At 30.7% G+C, this 17,950-nt stretch overlaps 8 protein-coding genes across 8 annotated transcripts; 2 read left to right on the top strand and 6 right to left on the bottom strand.

Moving 5' to 3' along the window:
• Window positions 1-250: 250 nt before the first annotated feature.
• On the bottom strand, window positions 251-1,969 carry SCDLUD_001631 (uncharacterized protein; the record flags this gene model as incomplete). Its single annotated transcript, XM_046080457.1, has 1 exon — window positions 251-1,969. One exon carries the CDS (start codon window positions 1,967-1,969, stop codon window positions 251-253), a length of 1,719 nt encoding a protein of 572 aa, XP_045935781.1.
• A 1,189-nt stretch (window positions 1,970-3,158) lies between these two features.
• On the bottom strand, window positions 3,159-4,724 carry RAD55 (putative DNA-dependent ATPase RAD55; the record flags this gene model as incomplete). The annotated part of the gene is made up of 1 exon (XM_046080456.1): window positions 3,159-4,724. The coding sequence occupies one exon, from the start codon at window positions 4,722-4,724 to the stop codon at window positions 3,159-3,161; it is 1,566 nt and encodes a 521-aa protein (XP_045935780.1).
• A 442-nt stretch (window positions 4,725-5,166) lies between these two features.
• PPH3 (phosphoprotein phosphatase PP4 catalytic subunit PPH3) lies at window positions 5,167-6,351 on the bottom strand (the record flags this gene model as incomplete). The annotated part of the gene is made up of 1 exon (XM_046080455.1): window positions 5,167-6,351. One exon carries the CDS (start codon window positions 6,349-6,351, stop codon window positions 5,167-5,169), a length of 1,185 nt encoding a protein of 394 aa, XP_045935779.1.
• A 526-nt stretch (window positions 6,352-6,877) lies between these two features.
• PEA2 (Pea2p) lies at window positions 6,878-9,577 on the top strand (the record flags this gene model as incomplete). Its single annotated transcript, XM_046080454.1, has 1 exon — window positions 6,878-9,577. One exon carries the CDS (start codon window positions 6,878-6,880, stop codon window positions 9,575-9,577), a length of 2,700 nt encoding a protein of 899 aa, XP_045935778.1.
• Window positions 9,578-10,051: 474 nt separating this feature from the next.
• Window positions 10,052-10,858, bottom strand: SPT15 (TATA-binding protein; the record flags this gene model as incomplete). Its single annotated transcript, XM_046080453.1, has 1 exon — window positions 10,052-10,858. The coding sequence occupies one exon, from the start codon at window positions 10,856-10,858 to the stop codon at window positions 10,052-10,054; it is 807 nt and encodes a 268-aa protein (XP_045935777.1).
• A 409-nt stretch (window positions 10,859-11,267) lies between these two features.
• Window positions 11,268-13,388, top strand: SCC4 (cohesin-loading factor complex subunit SCC4; the record flags this gene model as incomplete). Its single annotated transcript, XM_046080452.1, has 1 exon — window positions 11,268-13,388. One exon carries the CDS (start codon window positions 11,268-11,270, stop codon window positions 13,386-13,388), a length of 2,121 nt encoding a protein of 706 aa, XP_045935776.1.
• Window positions 13,389-13,624: 236 nt separating this feature from the next.
• Window positions 13,625-16,471, bottom strand: TPS2 (trehalose-phosphatase TPS2; the record flags this gene model as incomplete). Its single annotated transcript, XM_046080451.1, has 1 exon — window positions 13,625-16,471. The coding sequence occupies one exon, from the start codon at window positions 16,469-16,471 to the stop codon at window positions 13,625-13,627; it is 2,847 nt and encodes a 948-aa protein (XP_045935775.1).
• Window positions 16,472-17,373: 902 nt separating this feature from the next.
• On the bottom strand, window positions 17,374-17,799 carry SNF11 (Snf11p; the record flags this gene model as incomplete). Its single annotated transcript, XM_046080450.1, has 1 exon — window positions 17,374-17,799. One exon carries the CDS (start codon window positions 17,797-17,799, stop codon window positions 17,374-17,376), a length of 426 nt encoding a protein of 141 aa, XP_045935774.1.
• Between the last annotated feature and the right edge of the window lie 151 nt (window positions 17,800-17,950).

Here is a 17,950-nt window from a genome sequence, read left to right as displayed (position 1 = left end):
GGATTAGGTAAAAAAAAAAAACATAGTATTACATTATAAAAATATATAAAATAACGATATTATTATATTAATTACTAGATCTTTAAAAACAGGGAAAGAAAAAGGGAAAAAAAAAAAAAAAAGAGAAAGAAGGAGAAGTGGAGAGTTAAATAATAACAATAAAAGAACTGAAGGAGAGATGAAGGTTCAATAACTGACAGACAAAAAGTATAACAAAAAAATAATGTTAATTTTGTATTTTTTTTTTTTTTTAAACTAAAAAGGAACTGATAATAGCGAATATACCGACAATTGAAATCATACGTGTATCCTGGTTCTTAATAGCTCCAGCATAAGTGGGAACATCTTCTGTTTTAGGAGAAAGCTCGAAACTAGAAGCAATACCCTGGGTGCCGTAAGAAGTAACAAACTCATGGCCAATAGTACCTTGACTACTATAAGAAGTAGTATGACCATCACTGGTAGTAGTATTAAAAACATGTTCAATGGTACATGGACAATCAGTGATCGTTAAGTATGTTGGACCAGTGACTGTATAAATGCCGCCATTAGTAATAAAAGTGGTAGCACTTGGACAGTAAGTAATTACTTGAGAAACTACTTCGATACTGGTAGCTAGAGTACAAATTTTTGCATGTGTTGCATTGGTTGTAGATATTGGATAATATGGAGAAGGGGTGGACTTAACAAACGATGGTCTAGCCGTGGAATTATGAGGGAATTTAACTCTAGTGTTAGTTGAATAATACGGAACAGAGGTGGATTTGACAGATGATGGCTTAACAGTAGAAGTATGAGATACGGTTAATTCCTTACTAGTTGGATAATATGGAGAAGGAGTGGATTTAACAGACGATGGCTTAACAGTAGAATTATGAGGTACGGTTAATTCCTTACTAGTTGGGTAATAAGGAGAAGGAGTGGATTTAACAGACGATGGCTTAACAATAGAATTATGAGGTACGGTTAATTCCTTACTAGTTGGATAATATGGAGAAGGAGTAGATTTAACAGACGATGGCTTAACAGTAGAATTATGAGGTACGGTTAATTCCTTACTAGTTGGGTAATAAGGAGAAGGAGTGGATTTAACAGACGATGGCTTAACAATAGAAGTATGAGGTACAGTTAATTCCTTACTAGTTGGATAATATGGAGAAGGAGTAGATTTAACAGACGATGGCTTAACAGTAGAATTATGAGGTACGGTTAATTCCTTACTTGTTGGATAATATGGAGAAGGAGTGGATTTAACAGACGATGGCTTAACAGTAGAAGTATGAGATACGGTTAATTCCTTACTAGTTGGATAATATGGAGAAGGAGTAGATTTAACAGACGATGGTTTAACAGTAGAATTATGAGGTACGGTTAATTCCTTGCTTGTTGGATAATATGGAGAAGGAGTGGATTTAACAGACGATGGCTTAACAGTAGAAGTATGAGATACGGTTAATTCCTTACCAGTTGGGTAATAAGGAGAAGGAGTGGATTTAACAGACGATGGCTTAACAATAGAAGTATGAGGTACAGTTAATTCCTTACTAGTTGGATAATATGGAGGTACAGTCGAAAGGGTGAAAGATGAACAAATAGTGGTAGATTCATTGTTTAGAGTTGAGTGCCATGGAATGGTTGAGGTATATGAGAAAGTAGTTTTTTGTTTTATAGATCTAGAAGTAATAGTTTCAGAAGTAACAGTTGTGGAACAGGTTGTTTCTGATGTAGAAGAATGTAAAGTAGTAGTTTTTGGGATAGTACATGGACAATCTGTTATAGTTAAAGTGGTAGGCGAAGTGATAACATACGTTTTGTCGTTAAAATTAATTGTAGTAGCTTCTGGACAATAGGTGACGAAGCTACTAACAATATTGTATTCTGTCACTACAGAAGTAGTGTTGGAATAATAACTACCCAAAACACCGGAAGAAGCAAATATGATTGAATATAGTAAAGTATTAAATTTCATTATTTTAACGATAGTATATAGAAGATAATTGGTTTTATTAAAGCTATGGATTTGATTCCTTAATTTTTTTTTTTTTTTTTTTTTATTTTTGGTTTATTCTGATTTTTTATTAAAGTTCATAAAGAGAAGATATGGGGGGGTGGAGGAGGGGGAAGATTAAAACTAATTAATAATGATTTAATTGTCTTCCTTATATATTATATATATACATATATGCAAATATTTAAACATTTATTTTCTTCACTATTATAACTCTCATAATTTTATTTTTATTTTAAACTACTTTAAAGGAGCAAAAATATATATTTATATATAAAAAGTGATATATTGTGCATTTTATGGTTTATTATTTTTTAAAAAAATAAATAAATAATTGACATTCTTTTTATTATTTATTTGATTAAATTTAGAAGTTGCTTTTGTGGCACAGCCGCACCACATATTTTTAAAACGTTTTTTTTTTCTTTAATTTTTAATTTTTCTCTTGGCTTGAAAATAACAATAAAAAAAACATACACTAAAATAATAAAGGTGGTTGTTTGGTCGTTTGTTTCTAATTGAATTTTAAAAATGGTTCATAATCTTTAATGTATGAATTATACACAAGGTTAAAAAAAAGGTCACATTATTGCGGACAAAGTTCATTTAATATAGCTCAACTTTTAACAAAAATCGCTAAATTATAAAGGGTGAATTTCTTTATTTTAAAATTTTGATTTACATTGCAATATGGGAAAAAAAAAAAAAATAAATAAATAAATAAATAAATTAATAAAATTTAAATTAAGGTACTGAAACCCCCCTCAAATTACACCTCATAACACACATTTATTGGTATCAAATTATACATATAAATATATATTATATTGTCCTTAAAGTGTCTATAAAAACCTATGCCAATTAAAAACAAAGCGATCTTCTAATAAAATATAAATGTTTTTTTTTGCTTTTTTCACTTTATAAACCATTACTTTTTAATTTCAGTATACAAATAAACTAAAAAGTTTATTTCATCCCTTCTCCCCTTTAAATCCTGGTTATGATACGTGTTTCTATTTTGTAGTTTTTTTTCAATTCTTTATTGAACCTTATCAACAATAATTTGAAAAACTACTTTCATTATAAGAATAAAATTAAAAATAAAATAACCTTTATTTTTGTTTTTTTTTTTTTGTTTTTTTTTCAATAGTCATATTTGACTTTCTTCTATTACTAATGATTCATCCTCAATATTTTCTTGTTGGTGAATAAACAAAGAAAGTTTAGTATTTGCGTTGCTTTCATTAATAATTTTACCGGTAATATCATCCTTCATATCAGAATTATTACCCAATTTTTCCGTGCCAACAGGACTCTTTCCAATATTGCTATTGCTATCCCTTTCAATCACAGTTTTCTCTTCTGCTTGTATACAAGATTCTCTCACCATAAAATTGTCTCTAAAGTAATTTTTAGGATACTTGAATGAAAAAATGCAATCATTATTATTGGTGACATTAGTAGTGGTGACAATATGTCCGCCGTTACTACTGTTATTATTATTATTTTGTAAATGAAAATTCGAAGATTTGATAATACAGTAAACACTTCTTTCATTAGAATTTGACGTATTAGAATCGCATGGACTATTATTTCCATAATAAAGTCCTATTCTCAATTTAATAAATCTGTTCCATTTATTTTCAAAGATCCCCATACCCACATTAGCCTCTAATTCACTTTTTAATAACATACAACTATTATTTGTGATAGAAGAAGCATAATTAGAAGAGAAAGATCCAGTAACCAAAAAATTATTTGTATTTCCTATTACTTCGTTCTTATTGATGCTATTATTTATATCATCCATTGTTATTTGAAAGTTAAAGGTTGTGTTTTTTACATCGTCCAATAATATAATTCTGCATCCACTATTGATGGTATTATTCTTGGAAATGGTGGTAGAATTACAATATTCCAACATGTTTATAAATATCAATTGCAATAAATCAACTTTTAATTTATGTAAACTCACATTATTGCTATTAGCGTTATTATTTGAAGTTGATGCAACATTGACATTATATTTAAATGCCAGAGAATTCAAATATTTATTTACCAATTTTGAAAATCCATCAATTATGATGACGTTGTATCTTTTAGTGTTATTTTCAGTATTCTTGGAACTATTTTGACTCATGAAAAACATTAGTATTTGGGATATTGAAATCAATCTGATTTTATCAAAATACGGTATTGTATCGTCGTTATCTTCTATTTTTGTCTCATTCTTTCCTCCGTCAAAGTTCATATTAAGGACACAATTATTCTTACGGTTATTATCTCTAATATTCGATTGGAAAGGAAAAGTGGGAGATATTTTTATAGTATCGATCCATAGCATATTAAAATCATTAGTAGTACCACTATTAGTACTAGTACTATTGGTCGCACCAGTTTCAGCAAAAAATTTGGTATAATTCTTCATTATATTATAACCTATGGTACTTTTTCCTATACCAGGGGGCCCATAAATTTCATAAATTCCATTATTATATAGAACTTTATCAATGGAGTTAATAGTAGTACCTTCAGTACATGAATAGTTCATTAATTTATTGTCTAATTCCGATATTCCTGTTTTAAAGCAAATATTTAGATAAGTTTTGTCATTTGCTAAAGTGTTATTATTATCATCTGTCCGTTTTTGTGTGCTTGTTTCCAATGAAATTATTTGGGATAAAGAAGTGCCACCCAATATTGATGATAAATTCATATTATATATATATATATTGACGTATTTTATTCTTTCCTGATTCCTTTTTCTTTTGCTTTTCCTTTAACGATGGGGGGGAGGGTTCCCTTGAAATGGGAAATGTATATTAATTCGATTATTTTTTTTTATCAAGCAGGACATACAAAAGTGAATGCAAATAAATAAGAAAGTTCTTCATGGCAAGCAACAACCAAACAACTCATAATAAAAATACCAAAGACAAATCTCATATTTTAATATTTACCCGGATTTATGATAAACACTTGGCAAACAACACGTAAAAGAGTTCAAGTCAAAGTTCAAAAAATAAAATAAAATAAAATAAAAAAAAGGTCCAATTGGAAACGAGGGAGAAAAGAAAAATGCCATCTTTTTTTTTCTTTCTTTCAATATAGTTATATATACATATATGTGTATGTTTATAATAATTGTATAGCCCTAGTTATAAAAAATAATCCATCGATGGTTTTTTATTCGGTATTATAGAATTCCCTCTATTATCTTTGATTGGTACAGCATCAAATATTTTATAAGTTTTGTTCATATTATTATCAATAGTTAAAACGCTGGCAACATTACCACACCTATAACAATAATTTGGTGCACTCCAAACAGTAACTAATCCTTTGTTAAACATTTCCTTATATCCTTCCATAACCAACTGGTGCGCTCTAGCTATTAAATCAATATTATTGAGGTATCTAAACTCATCAACTTCGTTTTTACCAAATAGGTATCCAGCGCCCCTTGGACTAACGCTCCAGCTATTTACTAGTTCATCAGGATCGCTCCATAATAAATCACACATTGCACCCATGTGAGGAACTTCCTGCTTTCTATCAATGCATCGTATTTCGTTTAAATTTTTAACATCCGGTGACAATCCACCATGCAAACAAAATATGGTGCCATCATTAATTGAACAACCTAATGGTAAGTAATCAAAAACTTCACAACAATACCTCCATACATTACAATTCCCATATTTCCTGATACATTCATCGTAGAACCCGTAAACTTTGGTAATCTGCCTTGTTTCATGGTTCCCTCTAACCAAGATAATTCTATCTGGATATCTAATTTTAAGACATATTAATAGTAAAAAAGTTTCTAAAGAATAAAAGCCACGATCAACAAAATCGCCCAAAAATATATATCTTGTATTTAATAAACTTTGACTGAAATTTGGTATTGACGTAGTTCTTGTACTGTTTATTGGTGTAGTAGTGGTGGTAGTAGTGCCATTACTATTGTTGGTGGTTACGGTCACGGGGTTAGTTTCGTCTTGATCATCGAAGGCACTGTTATTAGTGCCACTAGATATGCTAAATAAATTTAATAAATCATGTAATTGGCCGTGGATATCACCGCATATGGTAACCGGTGTATCTATATGTGCTATATTGGGTTCTTGTATTAATAAATCTTGTATATACTGGCATATTTCATAAATATTTTCTTCAGAAAGTATATTATTATTGGGATTTGTATTGGTGGTGTTGTAACTGCTTTCGCATGAAGTTAATATGGACGGCGAGTAGGTTTGACTATTAGTATATTCTTGTGCTGTAGAATTGGTGCCACTTAAACATATATACTCTATTATTTTATCAATCTTATCAGTCATTTAGTATTTGCTCTCTTGTTGGTAATTTCCCAATTTTAGGGTTGAAGTAAAGGATAAATGCAGAAATAATGTATATTAATATGGTTGATAGTATATATTTGAATTATCTTGTACAGAAAAAAGAAAAGAAAAGAAAAGAAAAGAAAAAAAGAAAAGAAAAGCAAAAAAAAAAAGAAACGACGACGTCTTATCATTTTTCCCATTGCGATAATAATAAAAAAACATATTTCGTATCTAGTGATATCCACATGTTTGTGTTTATACCGACAGAAAAAGGAATTTACAGTTATCGGATATTAAATAACAATATTTACATCATTTTTCAGTCGCGAAAAAAAGAAAAAATTTAAAAAAAAAAAAAATAAAATCCACGAAATTTTTATTTTCACTTTTGTTTTTCAAATAAAAAGAAAATTCAACTATTTATATTTTACAAACTCAAATTTTTCAAAAATCTTAATACTAAAGTTCTTTTTTATTAAAAATAGAAAAAATAAAAAAAATAAAAAAAAAACAACCATTAATAATGTGCCCTTATAACAATAATAATCACAGTTCAGATATTATTGGAGAGGGAACTAGGTTATCTTCATCACACCAACCAATATTATCGCCCATTAAACAAATAAGAGACAACACTAATAACCATATAAACGATAATAATGGTACTATTACGCACGCAAAATCTCACTCTCTAATGCTAGAATTGTTACAGAAATCTAACCCTACCTTATTGAATAAAATAGATGATTATCCTTTAAACTATAAACAATTAAAAACAAAATTGTTTGTCAACACCACCAGCAATACTAATTCCGAAAGAGATTCCTCTACCATGGATCTGTCTGCCCTGCCAAACACACCAACTGTCCAAAATAAGTATACGGAAAATGTCCTTTATAATACAGATGCTATCACTTCATGCTATGATAGCACTCACACAGATGTACTGGAAACTAGTTTGGAAACTTATGAGCCCAATTACATCGACTATGAAGACTCTCTAATGTATGAGAATAGAACTATAAACCACCATAGACTTGCTAACGTTGTTAATACTCCAAAAACTTCCAGAAATATTAAGAGTAATAGTGGCAGTACTGTATCTAGTAGTACCCAAAATACTGAATTTGAATCAGATTTAGAAGTAAACGAAACATTTGACACTAGTAGCGAACAAGAAGAAAATGAGGGAGCCACTAATTCAACCACTATTAAAAAGGATCTCAATATCTTTGATGCTAGTAACAATGATGATATTTTTTTTCTACAACTAAAATTATGTACTGAGTACGCTTTATATAAAGCTAAAAATTGTACCATGGATGATGATTTATTCATTAAGAATTGGAGATATATGTTAAAAGAAGTGAACAACTTAGAATTATTGCAAAGGGAATTGCAAAATACCACCTCTAACGCAAGTCCTCGTTTTGACTCAGTTTCCTCTACTGCCACTCTTGATGATGCCTTATGTTATAATTTAAGAAAACAGTTGGAACTAAAGGAAAAGTTGTATTCTGGGTTATTGAGACAATTAGCTAGAATTAGTTTACCTGAAGTAAATATTATTGAATTTATTGAGAATCCACAATTTAAATTATTTGTTGAATCTATGATAAACAGTATGAATTATAATGATAATACAAGCAAGAGTATATTGCCGGATTCTCTATTAAATTATTCAACTACTCTATCATCGCCCCTGGCTGAGGATACCTCATCTAATATTAATAATACCAATAAAAATGCTAACAACAACAACGACAATAATGATAACGTCGGTAATAGTAGTGATAATAATTATAACAAAAATGATAATGGTAATAATAATAATAATAATAATAATAATAATAATAATAATAACGGAAACAGTAATTCTAATAATAACAGTGCCAATAGTTTTACCTCTTTGGCTCAACAACAAAGACAGGAACCAACTCAAAGGAATAATAGCATAGATCATCGTAATTTGAAGAATTTGTCACTTTCTGTGCCATCTACTGAAGAAATCATTGAAGAATTACTATCTTATATTTTTAGCGAATCTATTAAAAACGGTATCGATTTATATTCAAGTGGGAATACACCTAGCAACGACGGTGCTAGTACTGATGTCATTATGGCGAGTGTTGAAGGTAATAAGAATATTATGAATAGTGTTAAGAACGACGGTACTAATTCTAGCAGTAAAAAAACCAGTTTAGATTTTTTGAAAAACTGTATTGATTCTTTAATTAAAATTAAGAGTGCCGCTGGAACTGATACCACTGCCAATTCTAAAAAAAATATTGATCAAAGCATCAATGAAAACACTAATGGTAATAAAGTAAATGACGAATATTCATTAACTCTGGCTAAGGTAAAATCAAATAGTAGCAACAGTAACAGTAAATTTGAAATTCAAGAATTGAAAACGGCCCTAAAGGATTTACAACTGGCACATAATTTTCTAACTAAAAAGTTTGCCGATGATAGAAAAGATTACTTGGAGAACATAGATAAACTAAATAAACAAAATAAAGAGTTACAAAATGAGCTACTAAATTATCATTCTCAGATTTCCACTCAACAGGATAAATATTTGAATGTGATTCAAAAGTTGAATGTTTACGAGTCCACAATTAATAAATTGAATAAAGAGTTAAAAGATTTAAAAAACCAATCTACTGCTAACGTTGGTATCACTACACCCAATCTGAAAAGAAATAATACGCCTAATTTGAGTATTGATACTAAATTTGCAACAATTTCAGATGGTATCAATTATACTAATGGTGCCAACTCAGCAACTAATTCTAGTAGTATCGAGCAGCATATTATTTCACCTAAACTAGCCAACACGCCGTCAACTTCTTCTATGGTATCAGTGGATTCAGATGTGAACAAGGAAGATGAAAACAGCACTTTCCTTCAACAGCCCTCCCAGTTCATAAGCACTGGCAGTAATAAAACTAATAGCTTCAATCCCTTAACGTCACCATTATTAATTAATTCTAGTACTTTAAGTCTTCATTCCACGCCTAATAATAATACAAATGGTTTCAACAATCTTGCTACTCCTGATGGTACTGGTAGTTATTCCTTAACTATTATGAAGGGGGAATTTAAAAAGATTATTAATGATATGCAGCAACAACACAGCCGCAAGCTAATGATAGAAAAGAATAAAAGGTTTGAATTAGAAGAAAAATTGAAATCCTATGAAAGATTACCCATTCCCTAGTGTAGTTATTAATATCATAGATAATTAGAGTATGATTATTTTTATCATTGTTGTCACAAATGTTTTTTTTTTTTTTCAATTCAGCTTTCATATTTTTATATAATGTTTTTTTTTTTTTTTCTAGCCTATACGTTTATTATTATTATTATATACTTAAATAATTTGTATTATTATTGATATTTATTGTAATTTTTTTTTTTTTTAAATTTTCCCTATTAGTCTTAATTGAGCTTTGGAAAAATAACAAACAAAAGAAAACCTTTTCCTTATGTGAGTACAATCTTTCAGTTGATATTGTACTTATAAACGTAGATATATATATATATATACTTCCTTCTTTGATTGCATAACCTTGTCATTAGTCGTCTTGACATTTTTTATGGGTATAAATGTAAGAGTTTTCTCTTTATCTTTCCTGTCTATTTATAAAAAAAAAAAAAGAAAAGAAAAGAAAAGAAAAGAAAAGAAAAAGCCTTACAATTTTCTAAATTCACTTAAAACAGGATAAATAGCTTCAAAAGCCTGATAAATCTCTTCCCTCTTTTTGGCACCTGTTAAAACAATTTTTCCAGAAACAAAAATTAATAAAACAATTTTGGGTTTAACCATTCTGTAAATCAAACCGGGAAATAACTCGGGTTCGTAACTTGAAAAGGTACCATGACTAAATGCCAACCCTTCCAATCTAATGGGGAATTTAACATCACATGAGCCCACAATATTTTGAATTTTAAACTTTGTAAACTTAGCACTAAATCCAATCTTTTGAATAATTCTTGCATATTTTCTACTAGCTAATTTAGAATCATCTTCACTTTTGGCACCAGTTACAACCATCTTACCACTTGCAAATATTAAAGCCGTTGTTTTGGGCTCTCTGATTCTCATGATAACGGCAGCAAATCTTCTTGGATTATATTCTGCATTACGGGCATGTAATGCTACGGTTTTCAAATCTAACCTACAATCTAAATCAACTGTGGCAACTATATTCTGTAATGTTGGAACAATACCAGAGGTAGTATCATCAGCCTGATCGTTATGCCTGTCTTCTACTTCTTCATTTTTGGCGTTTATGCTAGGTTCCGTGGTATTTACACCAAAAGCCGTAGAAGCAGATGAAGAACCTTCTATCTTGGTGTTATTAGTATTTTCTATTTCGTTTGGACCATTAGGTTCAGTATTGTTTTCACTTTCCCAGACTTTCCTGGTAGCTTCATCAAACACAATGCTGTTTGTCTTTTTAAAATCTTTTAATCTTTGATCTTCTTCTTCCGACATTTATCTGCGTTTTTGATATACTGTTACACTGATTCAACGCTAAGACACGATTATTTCAATTTAAAAAGAGTCAATTATCTTTTTGATGGTGAGTGTAAATGAGACTTTGTCACGATTTTTTATTTCGTTTTTTTTTGTTTTTCTTTTTTTTTTTTTTTTTTTTTTTTAATTGCACCGTTCGTATAAAGCGATAGTTGAGTATTTACGTGGCACGTGATATAAATTGAATATGCTCCGGGTAATATATATATATATATTTATATATTTTTTTTTTTTCATTTTTTGTCTTTTTTTTCATTTTTTGTCTTTTTTTTCACTTTGGTGCAATTCGTAAAGACATTTAATCAATTGTTACCTGGATGGGTATCCAACTAAACAAACCATTGATACTAGAAGGTATATTACCATAATGGTTCAAGAAAAAAGTATCGACGGTTCTATCCCCAACAACAATACTCCCATACATGATACAAAAACCGAACAACAATTTATTATCTTAGAACAATTTCAAAAATATCAGCCAAACGTAATTTACCAATTGGCTAAAGAATACGAAAATCATGCAATTAAAAGTTTCCACCGGATTAAGACAGAATATCAACTGAGACAATATTATACTTTACTCTCCAACGCTATCAAATGCTATCAATATCTAAAAAATGGGTTCCAATTATCGCCCAAACAAGATTGTCAGATCACCATAGAGTTATGTTCTTTAATAATAACTTATTGTCAAGATGATTACACCACTTCCATTAGTTTTAATAAACATGAATATGACGACAAAAAATGTATGGACACCAATATTGATTTGGTGAGGAGATACTTGGATAGTTGTAAAATGAAATTAGTCTCCTTGAACAATGCTGATTATTTTGAAAATATCATGAATTTAGAATTGATGTTAAATTTCATTATACCCGTGAATATCGGTTCTACTAACGATATAAAAACTAGTATTAACAACTGCAAGAGGGTTCAAAGAAATTTACAAAACGAATCAGATAACATTATTAAAATGAATGTACCCAGAACTAGTAATTATATTATTTTAGTAACGAAATGGAAATTGATTTTTGAAATGGCAGAAATAGAATTAAAAGCAACAGGAACCCCGATTGCACTTGATTCTTCGTTATTATATGATTATAAGAAAATACTTTCCCATTGTAATGACTTGAATTTACAACAAACGCTCTTTTATCAATACCTATTATTATCGTTTATCAATTTTTGTTTGGAGGAGCATATTGATTATGTTTCGATCAAAGATATCTACCAACTTTTTAAAGATTATGAATTTACTTGTGTTGAATTTAACATGTGGAAATCAATCTTAACTATATTGTATAAAATCTCAAATGACCAAAATATTAGCGAAAATTTAGAGCAATTTAAATTTGACCTTAACAAAAATAAACAATACTTAATCACTTGCTCGAAAATTACATTGGACCTATTCCCATTGGAAATTAATACCATTATTTTCCAATATACCAATTTAAAAATACTAATTTCATTATTTCAAAGTGTCTCCTATTTGGTTAATTGTCATGATAAATCAAGTAACTTTAGTACTAAACTTCTTCCGAAATGCGTGAAGTTCTTTGCTTTAGATGATTTCAAAAAGATGGAGAAAATGAACAATGCTTTTAGAAATGTTTCTAGCCTAAGTGTTTATCAGAAATTGCAGAATAAAATGCTCGAGTTAGTGGAGTTTTATATGGGCTGGGAATCATTATTGTCCACAATAGCTGAGGATACTATTACTTCTGATAAGGACGTTATTGACAGTGATGACACTATCTATAAAAAGGTTTTAAAAGTATCGAAGTTACAGTTAAGCTCAAAAAAATACTCTAATATAGCCACCATTCTAATTGAAAATTACACCCACATATTACAAGATATAGATTGTACCAATAATGATGTTACAACAAAAGTTAAGTACTATGATTTGAAATTGTATTGTTTATTTAACTTGTATATGCTTCATTGCAACTGCAATAATTTAGATATAGCAGCAAATCAAATTGAACCAGAAATCTTAAAGATAATGCCGTCATTCGAGTCAAATAATTTAATTAGATGTACATGGATATTGATATGGATTATAACACACTTCAAGCCATTTATAGAAGTACCACTTGTGTCCATCATAAATGATACAGATATTAAACAAAGAATTATAACGGAATTAGAAAATTTTATAAAAGTCAATGTCGTTAAATCATCATCACCACCCATTGATCCTATCATTATCAAAAAATATAAATTAAAAAAATCTGAATTACTTTTTTTTTTAATGGAAATTGTTGGTAGTTTCATTGTTTTCCATAAAACTGAGGATAAAGAACAATATTTGCAACAGGCTTTCCAATTGGGAAAGCATTCTAAGACCATAAACGATCATTTACTATATGTCTGTGGATTAGCCTGTCTGAACAACAGCATTTTACTTTACGATAAAAAAAAGATATTAATCATGAAAAATAAATTGAAAAGAATTGTGGAAAAACTACAAAACTAAATATTATAGATTAAGTAATACAACCGTGAGTGACATTGTAGAAACATATATATATATATACGTGTAAGGAAGAGATTTTACCTTTTTTTTTTTTTTTTTTTTTTTTTTTTTTTTTTTTTAAATTTTTTTAAATTTTTTTAATGGCATTTTATTTCTGCGATAACAAATTATAAAAAATACGTATACAAGCACCAAAAAATTCCAACACATACATACCTAGGTGTTATGTACATAAATTATCTGCTATCCAGTATTTTTTGATAATAACTCTCAGAGTTTAACTTAGACTGTTTACTACTATCACTGTCTTTGGCGTGACCTCTGTCATCCAAGTCAACAGAACCAGCACTTTCAAACAATGAAACAGCCCCAACCAATAAGCCCAGTGTATCCAGGACTTGTTTAGGGTCAGTTAAATGTGCCTTGGCAATAGTTTTCTTAGCGGCACTCCCAACAGTCACAGGATAAAACCCATAGTTGCCCCACCTGTTTTTCTTAAAGGTAGAGATCTTGCTCCATTCAGACTCAATGGTGTTTAGCTGCCTAAACATATCCTCATCGGTAAAGTCATCACCCAAACAGAGAACAAAATCTGGTAACTCATCCCGTTTAAACTTAACCGAATCCTCAATGCTGACTTCCAAAGATGGTTCCAAAACATCCTCCTTCTTGCTAATAGGTGTCAACACCAATCTCTTAACAATCTCACCCTTGTTGACAAATTTAGGTCTAACCTCAACGTTCATTTTACCCTCCATAACTTCTAAACCAGTCTTGGAAAACTCTTTTTCCAAAGTATTTTTCAAATCTCTCGCATTGAACTCACCCAACTCGGGAACACATCTTCTGTAATGCCAGGTTAAGGCAACCTTCTTCCTCTCCACAAAGGAACCAGGTGTTTTCGAAGTAAAATTTTCCATGATTTCATTGCACCTAATCTGCCACGACATATCATATTTAGCAGCCAAATTACACCATTCGGTACTATTAGCACCTTTCATAAAACAACCGTGCTCTGCAGATAGCCCCAATTGCGGTACTTTAGAACCAAACCATTTATTCAAAAAAGCTTGGTCTCTCCCACTGATGATCCAAATCTCATTCAATGGGTCGTCAGCCAACTTGGTTAATAAATTATACAACTTAACGGTGGGAATTGCTGCAGCTGGATCCTGAACAATTGGTGTCAACGTACCGTCATAATCAAATAAAAACATCCTTCTCTTGGCTTGGCGATAATTTTGTAATAACAATGGTCTATTAAGAGCGGGCGTAATCGAAGTCTTCAAATTCTGGAATTGCGCCAATGTAGAAATTAATCCTTCTGTCCAAGCACCAACTTCAGGGACTTCATGCATTAAATTAATTGCAGTGCTGTTTTCGTTTGGTGTGCTTAAGGCCTCATTTATAGACTTTGCAACAGCCACGCTGTCCCACGGATTGATAATAATCGAATCCTTCAAGATGGAGGAAGTTCCCGAAAATTCACTTAAAATTAACGATGAAGAATGACCGTATTTTTCTGCCTCGTGTCCTTGTAAAGTAACAAACTCCAACGCAGTAGTATTAATGCTATCTCTAATGCTAGCCACAACGCACAAATCTGCTGCTCTCAAAAGTGATATATAAACGCTCTTGGGAATTCTCATATGATAGTGTTGCACTGGACTGAAATTTAGATTACCATACTTGGCATTAATTAAAGAACAGAGTTCATTGGCTTGCTTTTCCACTTTAATGTCATTCATTGGGCTAGGACTGCTAACCTGTATTAAAACCACTTTGTCCCTCCATTCGGGATACATTTCCAAAAAAGTATCAAAAGCTTGTAGCTTTTGAACAACACCTCTGACATTGTCCAATCTATCCCTCCCAAAAATAATTTTCTTATCAGCATAGGCAGATCTAATGGTTTCAACTTTGCTATCTATATTTTCGTTAAAGGAGTCTTTAATAAGGGTACTTTTATCAATACCAATTGGCATAGTCTTGACCAAAATATCTGCACCATAGGCGCTAATGTTATAGTCATCCTTATTATCGGCTTTTTTAGTGATTGTAGCATCCAACAACCTCTTACAACAACTGCCAAAATGTCTGGCAAACCCGCTATTCTGGAAAAATAAGACATCTGCACCTAAAACACCATCTAATAATTGTTTTCTATAAGGTAAGCAACGGAAGTACTCATAACTTGGGAAAGTAACATGATGGAAATAGCCAATACTAACATGCTTCTGTTTCACGTCACCTGTCCCCAACCTCATTCTTAAAATTTGAGGCAATAACATCAAATAATAATCATGAATCAAGATAATATCGCCCGGTCTATAAAGCTGGCAGATCTTCATGGCATAAGCTTCGTTAAATTTCACATAGTCAAACCACCAAGGCTTTTCTGAGGACGAGTCCTGAATGGGCGATAATATATAGTGAAAGTCACTCCACAAAATATTATCAGCATATTGACGCCAGCGCTCTTGGTCCCTACGTAATAACCAAACAGGATGGATCGTATTCTTAGACTTTTTCTTATCATTGTCACCACTACTTGAATATTTACAGTTGATTTCAGCAGTCAAATAATCCTTATCTTCTTGGGTCAAATATAATGGGTCATCTTTATTTGCCAAAAGATTAATGTCTCCTGTAGCGCTTAATTTTAGAGCTTCGTTTAGATCTTGTTCTTCCTCGTTAACGGTTCTATTGGTATCATTGGATGAAGTAGCGGCATCATCCTTGACGGCTTTCTGATTAGAAAGATTGGCGCCGTGCTCAGGGCTTTCGTTTTCCTTGTTGTTGACGGTAGTGTTGGAGGTATTGGTATTTATGACAAATGGATTTTGTTCTTCGGTGGAAATTTCACCTGTCCAACCAACAATTATCTCTTCATAATCAGTGTTTTCTTGAATATAGCTCAAGGAAGAATGCAAAGCCGAGTTGCCGGTTACATGTTCAATTTTCCAATTAACAGCATTTTTAGTTGAGTGATCGAAGACTTTTGTGATTTTGTAGGGTAATCTAGTAACACAGTTTATAATTCTGCCTGTAAATTTTTTTTCTTTAGAAGTATCACCAGTCATAATGGTAAATAGAAAGTTGTTTTGGGTAGTTTTAAGTTTTTTTCAGATTTCTTTTTTTTTTTTTTTTTTTTTCTTTTCTTTTCTTTTCTTTTCTTTAGCTATTTTAAGATGTCTTTATATTATATCAATTGCTATACATGAGCAGATGTATGTATATATATATATATATATATATATGGGCATATCTAGTTATTCATTTAAAAAGGGAAAAAGAAGGAAAGAAAGAAAAGGGAAAAGGAAAGAAGAAAGGAAAAAGAAAGATTACAATATATATATTGTAAAAGTTGAGATGGTTGCTAATAAGTTATAAGGATATCATAAGCAAAGGGGGTAAAAGAGGAAAGTAAGAGTCTACGAGCGGGATGAAGGTCTACGAGCAAGGTAAAAGCTGGGATGTTTACTTATAGAAGAAAATAAATAAATAAATAAATAAAATACTTGTAGAAATCGTCATTTTTATCAACTTCTTTTTTCACCTCCACAATCAACTTCTCTCTCTCCGCGCCCCTCGCCCCTCGCCCCTCGCTCCCCCTTTTTCTGGTTTAGAAATATGCGTAGAATCTGGCATTTTTTGCCTATTCTTGTGTTAAAAAATAAAACAATCATGTGATGATGGTACACAACAACTCTTTGTCGATTCGTGCTATGGTTTTTTTTTTTTTTTTTTTTTTTTTCTCTCTTTCTTTTTTTCTCTTTCTTTTTCCCTCTTTCTTTTTCCCTTTTCTTAATCTTAAAATTATCCATTTTATCTCAGATTACAACAACCTACACTATATAATAATCAAAAAACAAACCTGATGTATCATTTAAAGTACTGAATAAAAAAAAAAAAAAAAAAAAAATAAGATAAAATGATATGGATAAATAAATAAATATATAAAGGATTTTCATTACTTAATATTTTAGGGCCATAACTCAAACATTCTACTCATTAGTAAATATAATTTATTCAAGGCATCCTGCTGTTTCCCATTATTGTTACCCAATCCTACATCTGGTGGAGTTATGATGTTTGGTCTACTGCCATACTTCCCCTGATGTAAAAAGCTGATGCATTGTAAATTTGCATGGACTCTTTTCAAATATTGACTATTTAGTTCAGCTAGAAATGCGGGTTGTTCTACTGTATCAGAAATCGAACCATTTGATTGTTGTTGTTGTTTATTTTGCAATGAATATAACCTGGCTAATAATATGCTATTTACATGGAGCAACAATTGTATCTTGTATTGTATCTGTTCTTGAAGTGATACAATCTCTAACACTGGATCTGCCACCATGTTATTGTTAGTGTGTGGGGATGTCTCTGCTTCCATACTTGTATTCATATTGATTGAAGCAAAAGTGTCATCTTCTGTGTACACACTGGTTAACTTGTCACAGCGTCAATTGTGATTGAAAATTTAGAAATAAGAAAAGAGTTACCTGCTAACATAAAAAAAAAAAATAAATAAATAAATAAACAAATAACGAAAAGGC

Source organism: Saccharomycodes ludwigii, chromosome II, assembly GCF_020623625.1.
Source record: "Saccharomycodes ludwigii strain NBRC 1722 chromosome II, whole genome shotgun sequence".
NCBI lineage: Eukaryota > Fungi > Ascomycota > Saccharomycetes > Saccharomycodales > Saccharomycodaceae > Saccharomycodes > Saccharomycodes ludwigii.
Note: the sequence above shows the minus strand (reverse complement) of the source record. Positions and strands in the feature narration are given on the sequence as shown.